Source organism: Mus caroli, unplaced genomic scaffold (assembly GCF_978045245.1).
Source record: "Mus caroli unplaced genomic scaffold, Mus_caroli_1 scaffold_1, whole genome shotgun sequence".
Taxonomy (NCBI): Eukaryota; Metazoa; Chordata; class Mammalia; order Rodentia; family Muridae; genus Mus; species Mus caroli.
In genome coordinates, this window is record NW_028227256.1 from 124,843,943 (window position 1) to 124,865,128 (window position 21,186).

Consider the following 21,186-nt stretch of genomic DNA (forward strand, 5'->3'; position numbering starts at 1 on the left):
AGCCGGGTGAGGAGACCTCCAGATGGAGATTGTCTATTGACATGCCCTTTTCAGAACATTCTGTCATGGCTCAACCTGCTCCATTTGGCCTTCAAACATCCATTTCAGCACTTGACCAGATCTACAGACACCTCGGAAATAAATATCTAGCCAATCTGGAAAGATGTTTCTAGACTGAATTAACGAAAGTAGGAAGAATTGCCCTGAATGTGAGTGGTCCCGTTCAGGGGTTGAGCATCAGCACCCATCTCCCTCAGCTTCCTGACTGCAGATGCCACCTGACCAGGTCCATCCCACTCCTAGCTTCTGTGTCTGCCTCCCTGGTGCTGTGCGGAAGCTTGGTGCCCAGCAGCAATGCAGGAAACTGACCTCCATGGCTCCAAAGTTCTCACCTGATAGGAAGCAGACGCTGCACTCCAGATGAAGCTCTTGGGAAACTCCCCATACAGGAACTCATCCTCCTTGGCTAGGGGCATGCCATTGTTGGTAATGACCTCTGTATAGTATCTGGCTGAGGCTCTTGCTGTTCGAGGTCTGTTCACATGATCAAAGTCGACGTGATACAATCCAAATCTCATGGTGTAGCCGTGGAGCCACTCGAAGTTGTCCATCAGTGCCCAGGCAGAGTAGCCTCGAAGGTCAACACCATCCAGCCTGTAGGCTAGGAATACCCCACAGAAAGCGAGAAAGCTTCACCCCAGTAGGCAGGAGCCTCCAGCAGCCTAGCCGTGTGCTGGCACTAGACTCCAGGCTGTGTCCCTAAACCACAGATGTGTGCACAGTCACTTGCTTCCCAAGAGAGCAACATGTGACTTTGTCACTTTTAGTTTTTGCTAGCTTCAGTGACCTTACAGCAATTGTTACGTAAAAGGGTAGGCCTCAGATGCAAGGGCCTGAGCCCTCCTTAGATATTAGGCACACAAATGAGAACTTATTGATGTCATTTAATTTTCCTTCCTTCCTTCCTTCCTTCCTTCCTTCCTTCCTTCCTTCCTTCCTTCCTTCCTTCCTTCCTTTTCTTCCTTTCTTTCTCTTTCTCTCTCTCTTTCTTTCTTTCTTTCTTTCTTTCTTTCTTTCTTTCTCTCTCTCTCTCTTTCTTTCTTTCTTTCTTTCTTTCTTTCTTTCTGATTTTCATTTGGGGGCTGGAAACTAGGGCTTTATATTCTATATTCTAGGCAAGCAATTTACCAACTGAGCCACACCCCGAGCTCAATAAGTGGGAAAGTGAGAACTTTTACATTTTTATTTGTGTATTTATTAGTGTGTGTGTATGAGTATGTGTGTGTATGAGTATGTTAGTATGTATGTGTGGATGTTTGTGTCTGTGTGTGTGTCTGTGTGTATATTATCTGTTTGTATGTGTGTGTGTGTCTCTGTGTGTATATGTGTCTGTGTGTCTATGTGTGTGTGTCTATGTGTGTGTATCTGTATGTATGTGTTTGTGTTTGTGTATATGTGTGTGTGTCTGTGTGTGTATCTGCATGTATGTGTGTGTCTCTGTGTGTATATATGTCTGTGTGTATATGTATATGTGTCTCTGTGTGTGTGTGTGTGAGTATGTAAGTGTATGTGTGTATGTTTGTTTATATGTGAGTGTGTGAGTATGTAAATGTGTGTGTGTGTGTGTGTGTGTGTGTGTATGTGTGTAGGCCAGAAGACAACCTCAAGTGTCATCTCTTGGGTATCACCCATTGTTTTTTCAGAGCCTCTTATTTGACCTGGAGTTTGCCAAGTGGGCTTGGCTGGCTGGCCAGTGAAGCCACATAGTCCCCCCCTTTCTGCTTCCTCGGCCCAGAGACTATGAATGTATACTCAGACCTTTTTCTATAAGTTGAACTTTGGTCCCGTGCTTGCAAGACAAACACTTTACCGAGCCCTGTCCCATGCTCCAAAGTGAGCCTTTCAAAGCACCTGCCAAAGCATGGAGACACATGATTTACGGAGGGCTGGGGAGACGAACTGAACTCCACGTACCTTTCAAAGCCTCATTGATATAGGTTTTGTGGTAGAATATCCTTTCCGTGTCATCCAGTGTGGGGTTTGTCAGCCCCTGTCCATTCTCAGTGATGTAAATGGGAATGTTGCCATACTCCTCCTTGATCCAGTTCAGCAGCCTCCTCATCCCCCAGGGCACGTCTTGGTGCATCATGGAGATCAAGGCTGAAGAGTTCATGTCACTGGCCTTTAACTCCATGTCATTATCATAGCTGGGTGGGTTTAGTCTAGGAGTGACATGCTGTGCAAATACAGAAGTGTAGGTGTTGATGCAGAAGACATCGGCAGTGCCTCTGATGTAATTCTTCTCCTCCTCTGTGAAGCTGGGCAGGCGGGAGCTGGCCAGGTGCTGCAGCTCACTCCTGTTCCCCACATTCCATTTCATGACATCTGGATAGTCCCCATTTTTAAAAATAGGGTGGGCAAACCAGCCTAGGGTAAACTGCAGCATCCGGTCAGCGGCTTCCACGTCCCTTTGGACCCCCGGGTCCTTGGGTTCGACCCAGTGAGTGTTGAGGCTCAGAGAGATGACCCCCTTCTGCTCCTGCCTGTACTTCTCATCGTAAGTATGGTAGACTCTGGCGTGTGCCTTAATGATTACATGGCTAACCTTGTAAGATAGTGAGCCCGGGTCCTGCACATTTGGGGGAAATATCCCTGAACTATAGCCTAACACTGCCGAACACCAGGGCTCATTAAAGGTCATCCAGAACTTGACTCTGTCACCAAAGGTCTTAAAACAGAAGTCTGCATAGCTGTCGAACAACTCAATCAAAGAAGGGTTCTCCCAACCTCCAATATCCTGGAGGGCCTGGGGCAGGTCCCAGTGAAAGAGTGTCACCATGGGGGAGATGTTGCTCTCCAACAATCTGTCAATCAGTTTGTTGTAATAATCAACACCTTGTTTGTTGATGGAACTGTTTCTTCCCGTTGGGAAAATTCGAGGCCAGGAGATGGAAAATCGATAGGACTTGACCTTCAGGGTTCGAAGGATGTTTATGTCAGCGTCCAGTTGATGATAGCTGTCACACGCTATGTCTCCGGTGGCATTGTCTTTCACACCGTTCCCTGGGGTGTGGGTGAAGTTATCCCAGATGCTGGGGCCTTTGCCATCAGCATCCCAACCTCCTTCGATTTGATAGGCTGAAGAGGATACGCCCCACAGGAAGTCATCCCGGAATGTGCCATGATAGAATAAGTCTCTTTCAAACTTGGGCTGCCTGGAGAACTTGTCCCACACTACTTTAGCCTTGGAGGGCACCTCCGATGGAAAGCTGGAGGCAGCCCTGGCTCTGGAGGTGAAGTCTGCTTTCAAGGGCAGTGGGTTTCTTTTGACTTTCTTGGCAGGAAAACCGTTCTTTTCAATGATGCTGGTGAAGAAGTAGGCAGATTTCCTGGGAGTTCGTGGCCTGCTGCTGTCGTTGAAGTTGACATGGTATAGCCCAAACCTCTGGCTGTAGCCCAGGGGTCCTTCATAGCCATCAATGAGGGAACGAGCAATATATGAACGGACATCCACTGAATCCTCTTTGACAGCTGTAAAGAGAAGATGAAAGTCAGTGTGTGTGTGTTTGGACTGGGTTCTCTTTTCTTAATTTTAAAAAATGTTTATATGTATGGGTGTTTTGCCTGCATGTATGTCTGGGAAGCACATGTGTGCAGTGCCTACAGAGGTCAGAAGAGGGCATCAGGTCCCTCGAACTAGAGTTCCAGATGGCTGTGTGCTTGCTGCTATAAGGGTACTGGGAATTGAACTCAGATTCAGACAGTGCTCTTAACCACGGAGTCATTTCTCCAATCACCCCCACCCCCACCTCATCACCTTAAAATAAAACAAAGCCAAGGTCTCATGTGGCCCAGGCGGGGTTCAAACTCTGTGGCTGAGAATAAACTTGAGCTCCTGATCCTATCTCTTCCACTTCCAGGTCAGCATGGCCTTGGTGGGGACAGAAGGACACGGTTCCTGCCCCTGGGACAGTGGACAATGGCTGCTGTGGATGAAAGGCTTGGTTATATAATAATACACATATTTTTTTCATTCCTCCTGTAAGGAATGTCCTCCCTGTTAACATTAATGACTCCATGATAATCAGACAGCAAGAGTGCGGGAGGCAAGGATGTGGCTAATGTCTCAGCAAAATGGTAAATGCTGGGACCTTCAGGGCAATACTCTTTTTTTTTTTTTTTTTAATGGTTTTTTGAGACAGGATTTCTCTTGCCCTGGCTGTCCTGGAACTCACTTTGTAGACCAGGCTGGCCTCGAACTCAGAAATCCACCTGCAGGGCAATACTCTTAAGGCTGTGGGAAAGAACTCTAAAATCATGAGTTCAAAAACATATAATTTCTCAACTATGCAGAAATAGGATAAGGATGCAATTTGAGTTAATGAGGGGCTTCACGAATCTAAAGGAGCAGAGGTAGTTACACCATGAGCCAGCTTGTCAAGAAGATACAAAGACAGGCAGATACAAATGCAGGCAGATTCCTGAGTTCGGGCCTGGGACAGAGCAAAGTTAGGTCCAGATATGGTAGAAATGTTTCAGGACAGGGTCCCACCCAGCCAGCTTATCAGGCAGATCTCTGAATTCTTTGGTAGTGTTAAAAGGAAATGTGGGCTTGCTGTCTCCTAAGGATTAAGGGGCTGAGGAACATGGGGCAATCAAAAGGGAACCTGAAATAAGTGGCTGGATTGACTGGGCTTATGATCTGCAGGAGAAGAGCTATCCAGAGAATCTTTAGAACTGCAAGAGAGAACAGCCTTGAGTGGGGGGTTGGGGGAGAGAGGGAGAGAGGGAGAGAGTGCTAGCTGTCTGGAGACCTCCAGGAAGAGCAGATCAGAGGGAAGAGAAAGCAACCTGGAAAGCAGAGCATAGGCCACCAGCTCGGACCCACGATTTGACTGCAAGTCCTTTGTTTTCAGACACAGCTTCCTCTGAACTCCTCTCCAAGCCTAGGCTGGTCCTTAGCCCTGCACTTGAGTATTGTGTTACAGGCATACGCCACCTAGTGTCTGGTAGCCAGTACTACCGGCATGCTAGGAGAGCTCTCTACCATCTGAGCTACATGCCCTCACCTATTTATTTTTGAGACGGCTCTCACTAAGCATTCCAGGATAGTTTTGAATTCTCAATCCTTCTGCCCTAATTCCAAGTGCTGTGGATAAAGGCATGTGCCAACACAACCAACCATCAACCATAAGGAGAAAGTTCACATGAAGATGGAGGCACAGGCTGGCGTGAGGCTAACCTCCCCACTCACTCTCTGTGGATAATCTGTGGCTGGAAAAGATGTGGAAGAGAGTGCTGGGCCATTTCCTGTCTTCTCACTCTGAATAGGGTAGTGTTAACTTTTCATTCCTGCCCTTGCTCATTGGCTTCTCTGAGTGACAGGTATCATGAGCTGATTCTAGTTTCCTGACCTATGTGCTGGGAACCACTCGGCATCCTTTCCCACTTGGATAAGAAAGCGTGGGGCGTGGGGTGCACGGTTCCACTGCAAAGCAGGGAAGTGCCATGCAGACTGGACAGCCAGCTAAGGGAGATGGAGCTCATAGGGCCTGGTGCCCTGAGGGCAGTCCATGGGTTAGGGTCCTATCCCAAGTGTCAGTCCATTCTGTGTCCACTGCACACTGAGAGACCCCTTTAGAAAGGATGCCATTCATTCAGTACAATACTTCTACTGTCTTTTACAATTCCTGGTCCGTCGTGGGCTCCCAATAAATATTAGCTAACTAAGTACATTAGCATATTGGACTGGAGAGGCTGGTTAAGATGGCTCAGTGGTAGAGGCTCTTGCTCTACCTGAATGACCTGAATTCAATCTCTGGCCTCTAATTAAACAGATCCCCACCCCACCCCACCCCACCCAGCCAATCCCCCTGGGATCAGTATTTCTCTTACCCTTGAGCACCTCGTTGATGTACAAGTTTAAGTAGTTTACTCTCATTGAGTCGTCAAACAGATCTGCTCCTTCCCCTATTGGCATGCCATTTCCAGCCAAGAAGATTGGAAGTTTTCCTTTCGTGTATTCCATGGAAGCAAACCAAAGCAGCCTCCTTATGCCCCAGGGCACCACTCGGATCCAGGGTGATGCCGTCTGGGGCCACTTGGGGTCTACGTGCTGGGAGAAGCCTCCGATGTTATCATAGCTGGGGATGCAGGTCTGCTGCCCTGCCTTGCTGATGAGGCGGGATGTGTAATGAGACAGACCCAGGAAATCCGCAGAGCCTTTCAGGAGCCGCTTCTCCGCTTCAGTGAACTCTGGGAGTTGGGCCAGAGGACGGCCACACTGCTGGTTTATGTGCTGGATCTGGGCCCGAAGAGCAGCAGGGTAGTCCCCATCTACAAAGATGGGGTGTGCAAACCAGCCTAGCATGAAGTGCAGGGAGCGCTCGGCAGCAGCAAGGTCCTGCGGGCTCTTCCCGTCCAGGGGCTCCGCCCAGTCTGAATTGAGCACAATGCCCACGCGTCCCTGCTGCTTTTGGCGATGGTGATAGTTGTAGTGATGCCAAGTTCTGGCATGCGCCTTGAGGATCAGGTGAGCCACCTTGTGAGGGAGAGGAGGAAATGATGGTAAGAGAGGCACTATCAAGTCACTGTCCACAAGTTCCTGCTGAAGCAACAGAGGCAGCGATGGGTCTGGGGTGTGGCTGGGTTGGTAGACTGCCTCATAGTCACAAACCCCTGGGCTCCATTTCCTACAATGAAAAGTGTGTGTGTGTGCAATGAATTGTCGTGGTGGTGCAAGCCTGTAACCCCAAAACCGCAGTGAGGACTAACTCTTGTGACACTGTTGAGTGAACCAGGAGCACTAAACTAAGGCCAGATATGAAAATGCCACAAAAGCAGGACTGTAAGAAAACCCAGTACTGGACAGGATCACTCCTAGGGACAAGAATGTTACCTGTGACATTTACTATGGACTAAACTGTATCCCCTATGAGTACATGTGAAGTCCTAAGTCCCAGTGTGGTAGTGTTTGGAGAGGCCCTCAGGAGGTGGCTGGGTAGGACGGGATGAAGCCAGTGTTCTTATAAAAGGAGCCACCAATGGACACGCTCCATTTTTTGTGCCCAGTCCCCAGCTCCCCCATTCTCTCTCCTCCCTGCAGGACGACACAAGAAGCTGCCTCCAGACAGGAACACAAGCTCCACTGGGAATGAGAGCAGGAGATTGCTTAAGCCCAGCTTACGGCATCTTTGTCACAGCAGCCACAAGACCTAGGTCTTAAACCCTGAAGCAACGCGAACTGAACGCTGAAGGCTATGGCTCAGGGTGGAGAGCGCTTGGCTAGCTGCTCTTGAGGTTCAAGACCACAAAGAAACGGGGGACTGCGTGAAGCTGTCTGTGGGTGACACTCCACCCACAGGGCCACAAAGAGAAAGAAGAGGGAAGAAAAAATAATTTGCGACAACATTCCCAGCTTGACAGAATCTAGAACCATGGAGGAGACGAACCTGGGACTGTCTGTGAAGCAGTTTCTGAGGAAGTTTCTAGATGGGATAAACTGAGGTAAGGAAACCTACTCTAAAGGAGTGTGGCAGCTTTCCATGAGCTGGGGTCCTGGACTGAATAAAAAGAACATGAGCGGAGTACCAGCTCTCTGCTTCCTGACTGCGGAAGACCTGTGCCCAGCTGCTTCCCAAGTGCACAGCTGCTGAGTCATGCTGACGTCATGCTTTCTCCGCCTTGATGGGCTGTGTCTTGGCTTATGAGCCAGAAGAAAGTCTTAAGTCTTTCCCCCAGGTACTTTGTCAGAGCAATCAAAAAAGTAACTACGAGGGCTGGAGAGATGGGTCAGTGATTAAGAACACTGACTGCTCTTCCGAAGGTCCTGAGTTCAATTCCCAGCAACCACATGGTGGCTCACAACCATCACCGTCGTCTGAAGACAGCTACAGTGTACTTACACATAATAATAAATAAATCTTTGGGCCGGAGCGAGCAGGCCGACCGGAGCAAGCAGAGGTCCTAAATTGAGTTCCCAGAAACCACATGATGGCTCACTCCATCTGTACAGCTACAGGGTACTCATACATACATACATACATACATACATACATACATACATACATAAAATAAATAAATAAATCTTAAAAAAAAGAAAAATATCTACGACATAAATGAAGGAGAAAAGCAAAGCCTTTCTCAGCCCTGTCTCTGTAAAATATCTCAGAAGTCTCTCTCTATAAACACTCAAAAAAGTCACAACCATAAGTACAGTTTATGACAAAGACCAAATACACCATAGTCCACAGGTCTGGGTAAGTCCCTAAACGTACTACTGCTACATGTTGGCTTCTGTAGCTCCACTCATTGCTAACGGTTCTTACTAATTAAAGTGTATCAACAGGGTATTTGTGTGTGTGTGTGTGTGTGTGTGTGTGTGTGTGTGTGTATGTGTATAAAAGCCTTTTGGCTATATCACTTGGGCAGGTTCCCTATGTGGCATGTATGCATGTATGTATGATGTACAGTGCTTCCTAAATGTCTCTTCCATCTGACTTCATTATCGTTACTGTTTTACATGCATATTTGTAAGAGTATTTACTTTCGTTGGAAAAGCTCAAAATGGGCTTGTTATGTTGCCCATGTTGGCCTTAAACGCAACAGCACTCTAGCCAAAACCTCCCAAAAGCTAGGATTATAGACTTGTGCAATGCCCAGTTCGTTTTGGAAGAAAATATCTTACTTATGTGTCTGTTTATTTCTTGAAATAAAGCATTTGTTCATGGCTGAAACAAAAAAGAAAGAAGAGAAAAGAAAGAAAAAGAAAAGAAAAGCTTAAAAAAAAACCAAGCCCCTCAACAGAGGAATGGATACAGAAAATGTGGTACATTTACACAATGGAGTACTACTCAGCTATTAAAAGGAATGAATTTATGAAATTCCTAGGCAAATGGATGGATCTGGAGGGCATCATCCTGAGTGAGGTAACATATTCACAAAGGAACTCACACAATATGTACTCACTGATAAGTGGATATTAGCCCAAAAACTTAGGATACCCAAGATATAAGATACAATTTGTTAAACGCATGAAACTCAAGAAGAACGAAGACCAAAGTGTGGACACTGTGCCCCTTCTTGGAATTGGGAACAAAACACCCATGGAAAGAATTACAGAGATAAAGTTTGGAGCTGTGAAGAAAGGATGGACCATCTAAAGACTGCCATATCCAGGGATCCATCCCACAATCAGCTTCCAAACGCTGACACCATTGCATACACTAGCAAGATTTTGCTGAAAGGACCCAGATATAGCTGTCCTATATGCCGGGGCCTAGCAAACACAGAAGTGGATGCTCACAGTCAGCTATTGGATGGATCACAGGGCCCCAAATGGAGGAGCTAGAGAAAGTACCCAAGGAGCTAAAGGGAACTGCAACCCCATAGGTGGAACATTATTATGAACTAACCAGTACCCCAGAGCTCTTGACTCTAGCTGCATTTGTATCAAAAGATGGCCTAGTCGGCCATCACTGGAAAGAGAGGCCCATTGGACTTGCCAACTTTATATGCCCCAGTACGGGGGAATGCCAGGGCCAAGGGGTGGGGGTGGGTGGGTGCGGGACTGGGGGGGGGGAGTGTATTGGGGACTTTTTGGATAGCATTGGAAATGTAATTGAGGAAAATACCTAATTAAAAAAAAAAAAACAAGTTTGGTGGCTTGGCCTGTAATCTTAGCACTTTAGAGGCTGAGGCAGGGGGATTGCTGTGAGTTGAAGACTGAACGGTAAATTTCAGGTTAGCCTGAGCTACAAACTCTGACCTATCTCAAAGGTTAAAAAGGCTGTGGCTATGGTTAAGTTATATAAGTAAGTGTTTGATTAGAAAGCAACAAGCCTAGGTCTATCCCCCCAACCCCAGTGCTGCATAAAACTGGGTGTGGCAGCACATGCCTGCTATCCCTGCACCAAGGAGGTAGAGACTCATCCCAGGGTCACGTGCGTGCTCGACCAGCGCGCTACAACTTACAACAGGCCTCCAAGCCTGGAGCTTGCCTTTGGAGTCAAGAAGTCTTGACAGAGGGGCTGAGGGTATGGCTCAGTTGGTAGTGTGCTTGCCTGGGATAAAAGAAGCCCTAGGTCTAACGCTGCTTAAAAATCAGGCATGGTAAGCCGGGCAGTGGTGGTGCACGCCTTTAATCCCAGCACTCAGGAGGCAGAGGCAGACAGATTTCTGAGTTCAAGGCCAGTCTGGTCTACAAAGTGAGTTTCAGGACAGCCAGGACTATACAGAGAAACCCTGTCTTGAAGAAAAAAACAAACAAACAAACAAAAAAACAGGCATGGTGACAGTTCTCAGGAATAGGAGCAAGAGGTCAGAAGTTCAAGGTCATCCTTAGCTCCATAGTAAATTCAGTATCAGCCTTGGGTGTGTGAGACAAAAATAACAAAGTGTACTTATCCATCCCTCTCTCTGGTTTCCTTCCAAGGACAGGAAGGAGTCAAATGTGTTTTCTAATTGGCAGGAGTTGCAGGATGGGAGGAAGTACCTTAAAGGAAGCCACTCCTGGGTCAGAGATGGCTGGCGGGTGCTGCCCGGTGCCGTAGCCTGCATAGCTTATCACCCATGGCTCATGGAAGGTCACCCACAGCTTCACACGGTCCCCAAAGGTGGAGAAGCAGAAGGCGGCGTAGTCCAGGAAGGCATCCACCACACTCTCGTTCTGCCACCCGCCTTGCTCCTGCAGGGCCTGGGGGAGGTCCCAGTGGAACAGCGTAGCCATGGGCTCCACCTGGGAGTCCAGCAGGCTGTCAATCAGTTTGTTGTAGTAGGCAACACCTTGGAGGTTGGGGCTGGTCCTCTGCCCGGTGGGAAAGATGCGGGACCAGGAGATGGAGAATTTGTACACATCAGCCCTGAGGCCTCGGAGGAGGGCCACATCAAAAGCGGGTTTGTGGTAACTGTCACTGGCCACCTTTGCTGTCGCTTGGCTCTCAGCAGCATTCAGGTTACTGTAGTGGTCCCAGATGCTTGGCCCTCTGCCGCCTTCGGCCCAGCCTCCTTCCACGTTAAAGGCTCCCGTGGATACTCCCCAGAGGAACCCTTCTGGAAATACATCTTGAAGGAAAGCATCCCTTTCCTCCCTAGACTGGTTAGCAAAGGCTGCCCAGACTCTCTGGTAGGCGGACACAGGGAATGAGGGCACAACTGTCTCATGCTGCTGCTCGCTCTGAAGGGCCAGGCTGATGTCCGTTAAAGAACAAGATGGGCTGTGGGATTGAAGTGACATAATTAGTGACTGAGTTACAAATGTTGAATAGGGTCAGGCATGATGGCTCATGCCCTAATCTCAGCACTCAGGAGGCAGACACGGGCAGATCTCTGTGAATGTGAGACCAACCAGGTTGGTCTACATAGTGAGTTTCAGACTGGCCATGGTTACCCTGTTTAAAGGAAGAAGAAAGAAGAGGAGGAGGCAGGAGGGGAGGAGGAAAAAGAAGATGGGGGGGGGGGGGAGAGGGGGAGGGGCTACACAGCTTTTGGCTACACACCAAAGGCAGCCCACATCCCTGGACTTCTCAGGCAATATCCACAAATGGGGCACAGACATCGAGCAGCCAAACACTCAGACACATGAAAAGGTGCGATTCTCTGGACTGTGCTCTGCTGCATCGGCTCTCAGGCTGCTGCTGTGTTCTCTGGGGAAGGTGTTTCACATTTCACACTGAAAACCTGGGCCAGGAACTTATTTCACGAAGCTTCTGTGGGCTGCTCGGATCTAAGCTGGCTTCCTTTTTCCTTCTCTTTAAAAAGATGATTGTATTTATGTACTTTTCAAGCTTTATTATTACCTGTTGCTGCTGTGTGGACAGCTTCATGGAGTCCCTTCTCTCCTCTGCCTTTACATGGGACCTGAGATCACACTCGGGGCACCAGGCTTGCCTGCGGAGCTGGTTAGTTTTTTTGTCAACTTGACAGCACGCTAGGGTCACAAGGGAAGAAGAAACCTTCACCTAGGAAATGCTTATGTCAGACCAGCTTCTACACAAGTCGGGTGGGGCACTGTCTCGTTAATGGTGGAAGAGAGAGGGCCTATATCTTTGTGGGTAGTAGCCCTCTGGGCAGGTGGCCCTGAGTTGTATAATAAAGCAGGCAGGAGGGGTGAGGGGCAGGGGCCTCAGACTAGGTATAACTGTACTTACAAAGGCTATGGTGCCCTCTTCTGGTGTGCATACAAGCAGACAAAATGCCCGCCCATATGCATTAAGTATATAAGTATATAAATAAATCTTTTTTTTTTTTTTTTTCCGAGACAGGGTTTATCTGTGTAGCCCTGGCTGTCCTGGAACTCACTTTGTAGACCAGGCTGGCCTCGAACTCCGAAATCTGCCTGCCTCTGCTTCCCAAGTGCTGGGATTAAAGGCATGCGCCACCACACCCGGGGGGGGGGGGAAGGAAGGAAGGAAGAGGGCTGAACAAGCCAGGAAAACAAACCAATAGGCAGCACTCCTCCATGGCCTCTGCTTCAGTTCCTGCCTTGATTTCCTGCTCTGACTCCCCTTGATGATGGACTGTGAGCTTTAAGATAAAGTAAACTCCATCTTCCCCAAGTTGCTTTTGGTCAGTGTTTTATCATAGCAATAGAAAGCAAACGGTGGTAAGTAAGTGCCTTTGCCCTCTCAATCATCTGCTAGTCAGTCCTACATTTTTATTTATTTAGAGACTCTGTGTGTGTGTGTGTGCGCACGCGCACGCTCACACGGGCACACATGTGCACATTGCATGTGTATGGTATGGTAGTAGACAGGACAATTTGTCAGTTATCTCCGTCCAACATGTGAGCCACAGGAGTCAGGCTCAGGTCTCCAGGCTTGGCTGAAGTGCCCTGACCCACTGAATCATCCAGCTGGCCCCATAGCCTGCCTTCTCTGCACACTTTTCCTAGTGTCTTAAACTAAAAGGCACAGGCTCAGATATCAACCCTGCTAATGTGTGCACGTACGAGAATGCGACAGTGAGGAAGCAGACTATGTGGGGCCCAGATACCTGGCCAGGAGGGACTGCTTCTCCTCCAGCCTCCCCTTTGAGCCTTTGTCTCTCATCTGTTAAATGACTATAACCTGTTTGCTATTCCAAGGGGCCAGGATAGGGCTGGAGAGATGGCTCAGCAGGTAAAAGAGATTACTGCTCTTGCAGAGGGCCTGCCCTGCACCCACATGAGAACTCCAGTTGCAAGGGTCTGATACCCTGTTTTAACTTCTGCATGCTCACTCAGGCATGTGCACGCACACACACACACACACACACACACACACACACACACACACACTAAGAGACACATTGGTCCCCAGTGATTGCCTTTATAAAGAACAGCAGAGCCCACAGTACCAGTTTCTTATAGTGATCTGTGCAAGCGGCATTACCTCTCCTCAGAACTGGATGTACAGCTCAGGAAGGCACTGACATCAAACCCAACAGTCTGGACTCGGTCTTTATTTATGGCTGTAAGGAAAGAACCTTAGTTGACTGTGTGTGAGATCAAACACAAACAATACAGTTTGCCTCGTTCTAAAACCAGCCAAGGCCCAAGCAATGATCCTCACCCTTTTATTTTGTGTTTTTTGAGACAGGGTTTCTCTGTGTAGCCTTTGCTGTCCTGCAACTCACTCTGTAGAACAGGCTGGACTCAAACTCAGAGATCTGCCTGCCTCTGCCTCTCGAGCGCTGGCATTGAAGGCATGTGCCACCATTGCTTGAAAAGGAAAACATTTTTAAAAGGCAGCTGGGGAGTTACTTGGTAAAGTGCCTTGTTGGTAAGCATGAGGTACCAAGTTCAGCCTCCAGAAGCACATAAGAAGCTGGCCTTGGGGTTGGAGAGATGACTCTGGTTAGGAGCATACCCTAGAAGACCTGAGTTCAGTTCCCAGCAGCCACTTCAGGTGGCTCACATCTGCTTGTAACTCCATTTGCAGAGGATCCAACACCCTCTTCTGTGCTCCTCATGCAACTGCACCAATATATACACACTCACACACACACACACACACACACACACACACACACATACACACACACAAACACCAAAAAGACTATCCTAGAGTTCAAGGCCTGCCTGGACTACATGGTGAGTTCTAGAACAGCAGGATGCACCTAGAGGTTTTTAGCATCTTAGGTGCCACCAGGGCTACATGTAACATGGGTACACAGGCTGTTTCCATGCTGACAGCTCCCACCTGAGGCTGGAGATTTACGTGTCCGTATTGGGCATTCTTAGCATCTCTACAGAACCTCCTAGTGTCTTGGGACAGCGAGTAAGAGCTCACTGTCAGGGCTGCAGGGGACCTTAGCCTTATTCGCAGGCTCCCAGTCTGGCCATCTTCCTAGGCCTCTCCCTCACGGGAACCCCAGATTTCAGTACTGCTACCCAACAAGCCAGTGTATAAAACATCACTCAGCACTTGTCACATGTTGGTCCAGTCACCTTCCAGGAGTCTGAAGAGCAGTGAGGCGGGGTTCATTCCAGTCGATGGGCAGTCCTGAGGTTTTAGGGTGTAGATGAAAACTTTCACTTTTGGCTCAAGGTTCTAGAAGAGACAAAGACCAAGAAATGCACCTTCAGCATGGGAACAGGTGAGATGCCCTCTGCTCTCCTTTTGGAAATGACCTCTAGTCATCCCACTTACCAAGGACAGTGACTTGGACTCTGAGGGAGAAAGACACTAGTCAATGACCATCAGCCACCAGCCCTTCCCAGAGGAAGTGATGCCCACAGCAGCCTATTTCAGACGGGGCACCTCATAAGCCAGCAGCCACATTATTATCAAGGCAATCTGCTTGTGTAAGGAGTACCCAAGAAGTTTAACCAAGATGCCCTCATGTTCATAAGCACCTGTGGCTTGCTTAAAAAGATTCTGGCCAGGCGTGGTGGTGCATGCCTTTAATCCCAGCACTTGGGAGGCAGAGGCAGGTGGATTTCTGAGTTCGAGGCCAGCCTGGTCTACAAAGTGAGTTCCAGGACAGCAAGGACTACAGAGAAACCCTGTCTCGAAAAAAACAAAACAAAACAATACAAAACATCTGGTTTGTGAGACGAGAGCTGAGGCTGTTTGGCAGAGTGGTTTGTCTGCCTGCATATGTGTCTTTGCATGTATGTTTATGTACATGCATTCCTAAGTATCACCTGTTGAGTCCATGTACATTGTTTGTACATTTGCAGGGCTGACCATTTGGCACTGGACAATCAGTTGGTGTGCTCTTCCCTGGGGACGACCCCACCCCAGCCCCGCTCCCAGCGATACTCAGCTGCCTGTAGTATTCCGTGCAGAGTTGAGGCTTCATGGGCTCTTCAGCATCCAGGTTTGCACGTTTATTGGTGTTATCCTTGCTGATCTCACGTTCTAACCGTCATGTTGGTGAGACATTATAGTTGTAGTTTTCAATATTTCTTGGAGACGCCCTCCCATCAAAGGCTGCCTCTCACAGTCTATCTCTCCCTCCTTTTTTATTTTTCCAGTATCTTTGGTGTGAAGGGAAATTCTCTTCAGGCTGATATGTTTGACTTCACTTAAAAGTGTTTTATCGGTGGTCCTGGTTTGGAGGCTTCTGCAGACACCCTTTTTTGTGGCTGCTTGTGTTGATGGCCTCTCTTCCCCATCCTCTCTCAAACAGGGTTTCAAGTAGCCCAGGCTGGCCTTGAACTCATTGTTTAGTTGAGACTAACTCTGAACTCTAGTCCTCCTGCCTCTATCTTCGAGTGCTGGGACTACAAGCATGCATTAATACACTTGGTTTATGCTGTGCTGGGTATGGGACTCAGAACTGCACATTCTAGGCAAGCAGTCTGTCACCTGAAGAGCTACTGAGAGCCCATGGCAAGCCCATCTCAGGCTCAGCAGGTCTGATTTAGCAAGTTCAGCCCACACCTTAGCCAAAGCATCACATTTCTAAGAAGCTGTCCAGAACCTTTGCCACCCACCATCGAGATGAAAGAGCCCTCACGTTACCTGCAATTCACTCAGCTTCTGTGGTAGAGTCGATATACTTTGGCAGTCATAAGACAAATCAAGAGACAGGAAATCCACGGAACCCTAGAAGTAAGGAAATCAAGCCATTAGGAACAAGGTCCTGCACAGAAGTGAGCCGTGACTCTCCCCAGGACTAAGCTCAATCGTGGGCTGAGAATCTGGGGATGCGTGTGCATATCACTAGATCACCTAGTGCCCCGGCGGGAGCACTGTGGGTAAATAATAAGTGTGTAGATGGGTGTGCTGGGTGTGGGGTGCCAACAAATGGAGGAGCTCCATCTGCCCATGGCAGCACACTCCCCTTGACCTTTGTGGTATCTGAGGGCCCTCCTGGGGCTGCAGTTTGGTTTCCATTTCAGGCCCTAGTTTGAAGTCCACACCAGTCAACCCTGGCTTGACTCGTTTCCTAGCAGAAAGCACAAAAGCACAAACTGCACAGCCCCACTCAGCTGTGCTCTAACCCGCACTCTAGTTAGGGCCTGCTGAGTGTTAGCTCAGAGGGTAGGGTGCTTGCTTACCATGTGCAAGCCCCGGGTCTGGCACCATGCTGGTGCATGCCTGTAACCCAGCACTCATCCTTGGCTACCTACTGAGTTCAAGGCCAGCTTGTACAACATGAAATCAGTCTTGTCTTGAAGAGGGGGAGGGGCAGAGGGGAGGAGAATAGTGAGATGGCTCAGAGGATACAGGCTCCTGCCATCAACTCTGGTGACCTGACTTCTATTCCCAGATCCCACATGATAGAACAGAGATTCCTCAAAATTATCCTCTGACATCCACATAAGTATCATAGCACGTGCATGTCTACACAGAGACACACAGGTACAGACTCAGATACACACACACACACACACACACACACACAGCTGTCTGGCTGTCTGGCCACTCAATTCTTCTCCTTGCTGGGATCTCATGAGCTCATTGCCACCCTGGACCTGACACCTAACCCATCGCTGGCTCCCCAGTATTCTCCTAATGGGATGATCCCTGGTTTTCACCAGGTTCCACAGGCTGGCTCCATGGTGGAGACTGGCACTGAAGTCTCCCAAGCACACGCTCCCCATTCTTGTTTCTGCTGTCAGGTGTGATAAGACACAGGCATGGTCTTCCTGGTGGGAGCCATGCACAGGGGATAAAGAGACTCACAGTTACGGGTAGGTTAAGACTCGGATGCACAGCTTAAGAAGGAAGGTGAGTAAGTATATTGAGCTCATGAAGGAAGGCAGAGGATGATAAGGGCTCTAAGAAAAGCCTGCACTAGTGAGGCTCAGTGTTCACGAAGGAGACTCACCTGGGAACTTAGGACACTTTCAAAGTCTCAGATCAGCTCCACCTAAGCAAGCTGTTGGAGTCTCTCACCCCACTCCCCTCCTCTCTTCTCTTCCCTCCCCTCCCCTCCCCTCCTCTCTTCTCCCCTACCTTCCTCTCCTATCCTCTCTCTTCCCTTTTATACTTCACTGCCTTCCTTTTTTGTGAGAGGGACAGGGTCTCATGTAGCCCAGGCTAGCCTTAAACTCACTGTGTAGTTGAGGCTGATCTTGAACTCCTAGTCTTCCTGCCTCTATATCCCGAGTACTGTATTCTAGGTATCTGCACCATGCCCAGTTTGTAGTACTAGAGACAGAAGCCAGGGATTTATGTATGCGAGGCAAGCACTCCACCAACTCATTAAACTCCATACTTAGCTCTATTAAGTATACATTTTTAAAAAAGAATAAATCATCTAAGCAGTAAACAGCTTTGACCTGCTTTGGCTGCAAGGCAATGTGGGACATTGTTCTGTAGTGTGTACGCTGACAGCTGCATTGTCCTGAGCCATACGTGTGAGGGACCAGATGTCATATTTGCCAACTCAGGAACTTGAAAAACATCCATGATAAGGTTTTGGATTAACAAATTTCTTGCTGACTAAACGGCATCTAAATTAACTTATAAAGAGTGATAATTGCTATCAGGAGACCAAAGGGCTGATCATAAAAATGTTTCTCCAGCAACAGCCTTTGAACTGGTATCTCACCCATGCTGGCAGCGTGTGGAGTTTTGAGATGACCCCAGCACGGCATGGGTTCCCTCTGGGAAGCTCCCACCCTGCTCAGTGCAAACCCCCAGGGCCTCCAATGGGCCTGCACGGTAGATGCCTCTCTCTCTGACTCTGGACTCAACTTCTGCATTTGCCCTGTGTGTATCTTATGCTGGCTTCCCGTCATTTTACATGATGCCTGCCTTCCACGGCTCTCCCTCCTCCTCTGCCTCTCTTAATGTGTCCAGCAACACCCCCTCTACTGTTAACCCCACACACTAGTGTCCTCCAGCAGGACTGATCAGAGCTCCTCTCTCAACCCTCAGGTGTTCTTTCCCCTGGGAGCTCTTTGCTTAGATGGTGGAGACCTTGGCTTGGGGATATGGTTCAGTTGGAAGATTGTTTGCCTCGAATGCACAAAGGCCTGGGTTCCATCCCTAGTGTATTACAAACTGGGTATAGTGGCTCACGCCTATAACCCCAGCACTTGGGTAGTAGCGGCAGGAAGAGCAGGGGTTGAAGATCATCTTTAGCTATGCAGTGACTTTTAGGCTAGCCGGAGATACCTTTTTCAAAAACAAAATGAATAAATGATAGTTCCTAAAGGAAATTCCCTAGGGGGTCTTGGCACTCAGAGGCTAAGGCAAGAAGATTGAGCAAATTTGAGACCATCTTGGGCTATAAGATGTTAGTGAGACCCCGTCTCAAAATAAAACAAAATATAGTAAGGCCAGGCATATAAACCCCAGAGCTCAGAAAATGGAAGCTAAATGATCAACAGGCCAAGTTCAGCCTGGGCTACACAGGGAGACCCTGTTTCAAAACCAAACCAATCCAAAAATATGCTATAGTTTAAAAGGCATAGAGAATATAAATCAGATGGGTACTGATTTATATTACTAAGAAGTGTATTACTGATTACTAAGAAGTATATTTTTAAAAATTAGTACACCTGAATGAGTTTTTCTCTGTGTGTGGGCACGTGTAAGCCACAATACACATGCCAGGTGAGAGGACAAGTTACAGGGAGTCAACTCTCTCCTTCCACCACGTGGGTATCAGGAGAATATTTGTTTGGTTTTCTTTGAGACGCGCATTATGTATACCTGGTTGGCCTTCAGCTCAGTATGTAGATCAGGCTGGCCTCAGACTATTTAGAGACCCACCTGCTTCTGCCTGTTGAGTGCTGGAATGACAGGCATGTGACACCGTGCAGGTCGGACTTTGGCTTCTTGATGGAGCCAAGCTGAACAGGACAGATGTGGGGAGCTAGGGCAAAAGCACATAGTTCCTTTTTAAGGTAGCTGTGAACCTTGGGACTGGACACTGCTTGGAAGAATTTATGAAGATATCAAACCAGGGCTGGGTTTGTAGCAGGGTTGTTGGCGGGGTGCTTGCCCAGCGTTGTCAACTATCACAGCACTGCACAAATCAGGTGTGTGTCACATGCCTGTAATCAGAATGTAGCACTCAGGAGGTGGAGGCAGGCAGGGGTGGGGGGTAAGGGGGAAGTCAGAAGTCCAAGATAATCTACTGCTGAGTTCTCAGAGACATGGAACACTATCTCACAAGTTTTAAAATTAAAAAAAAATGCAAAGAAGCAAATGAAAAATTTCAGTTTTAACAATTAAAAATCACAGCCGGGCATGGTGGCGCACGCCTTTAATCCCAGCACTCAGGAGGCAGAGGCAGGCGGATTTCTGAGTTCGAGGCCAGCCTGGTCTACAAAGTGAGTTCCAGGACAGCCTGGGCTATACAGAGAAACCCTGTCTCGAAAACAAACAAACAAACAATAAACAAAAACAAAAACAAAAAACCCCCCAACAATTAAAAATCACACTTTAGCCAGGCAAGGTGGTGCACACCTTTCGTCCTAGCACCTTGGGAACCAGAGGCAGGTGGGTCTCTGAGTTTGAGGCCACCTGGTCTACATAACTGAGAGAAAAAGAGCTTGACCACCTTACCTTGGAGGCACCCCAATTCTGGCCTAATTGCACCCCTCCTGTGGTTAGTTACAGCCAAGGCACCCGCCACCCCTGCCCCACTGCTGTGACTAACAGTTTCCCTAAGTCAGTGTCCATACAAGCACCATTCCTGTACAGCCTAGATTAGCAGTTAATAAACCTGGCCAGACTCAAGCTCAGCCCCTTGACTAAGCCACCTCCCTGTTGCTGGTGATAGAAGTCCACTGTCTTGTCTTCTCTGATGACAGCCCGTCTCGGATTTCCTCAGAAATAAACCTGTCTCATTGCCCTTGAGCAGCCTTCCGTTGTGTTCTTCATACAGAGACTTTATCTCAAAATAAATGAATACAACTGCAATTCTCCCTAGGCATTTCAGGTGCTGCGCCTACCTTGACGAGAGCCACCAAGGCTGGGTCTAGCAGAAGCTTGGAGATGTCTTCAGCCTTCAGGACCACAGACAGCTTTCCTCCTGGAACCAGACAGAAGCATGAGGCTGAGGGAGGGCTGAGGTTTTTTGAAGAGATTTCTACTGTGGCTTGTCTCTAGGGGACTGACACACTTTAGAAAACAAAGTGGCCAAAACCCACAATGTCTCTTTAAGAGACTATTTTGTTCTTATTTTTTGTTTTGTTTTGTTTTGTTTTGTTTTGTTTTGTTTGTTTGTTTGTTTGTTTGTTTTTTCGAGACAGGGTTTCTCCGTATAGCCCTGGCTGTCCTGGAACTCACTCTGTAGACCAGGCTGGCCTCGAACTCATAAATCCACCTGCCTCTGCCTCCCAAGTGCTGGGATTAAAGGCATGCGCCTCCACGCCCGGCCTTGTTCTTTTTTTTTTTAATTTCTTTTTTAAATTTAATTTTATTTGTAATTCATTTTTTTTCACTCCATATTCCATTCCCACCCCTCCCCTCCCACCCTCCAACTGTTCCACATCCCATGCCTCCTCCCCACCACACCCCGTCTCCACATGGATGCCCCCAGCTTCTACCCCATCTGATCTCTAAACTCCCTGGGGCCTCCAGTCTCTTGAGGATTAGGTGCATCATCTCTGAATGAACACAGACCCGGAAGTCCTCTACTGTATGTGTGTTAGGGGTCTCATATCAGCTGGTGTATGCTGTCTGTTTGGTGGTTCAGTGTTTGAAAGATCTCGGGGAGCTGGGCATGGTGGCACATGCCTTTAACCCCAGCACTCAGGAGGCAGAGGCAGGCCGATTTCTGAGTTCGAGGCCAGCC

The 21,186-nt window shown here is 48.3% G+C and overlaps 1 protein-coding gene across 1 annotated transcript in view; it reads right to left on the reverse strand.

The window, feature by feature from the left end:
- Nucleotides 1-21,186, reverse strand: part of Lct (lactase) — a 44,257-nt gene that overhangs the window by 14,333 nt on the left and 8,738 nt on the right. The window contains exons 2-9 of the mRNA XM_021175421.2: nucleotides 20,342-20,421; nucleotides 15,948-16,031; nucleotides 14,426-14,528; nucleotides 13,368-13,446; nucleotides 10,493-11,213; nucleotides 5,896-6,541; nucleotides 1,975-3,531; nucleotides 393-661 (exon numbers count right to left, since the gene is read on the reverse strand). Of these exons, the coding sequence (XP_021031080.1) occupies nucleotides 393-661; nucleotides 1,975-3,531; nucleotides 5,896-6,541; nucleotides 10,493-11,213; nucleotides 13,368-13,446; nucleotides 14,426-14,528; nucleotides 15,948-16,031; nucleotides 20,342-20,421 (3,539 nt within the window). The remainder of the gene's footprint in view (nucleotides 1-392; nucleotides 662-1,974; nucleotides 3,532-5,895; nucleotides 6,542-10,492; nucleotides 11,214-13,367; nucleotides 13,447-14,425; nucleotides 14,529-15,947; nucleotides 16,032-20,341; nucleotides 20,422-21,186) is intronic.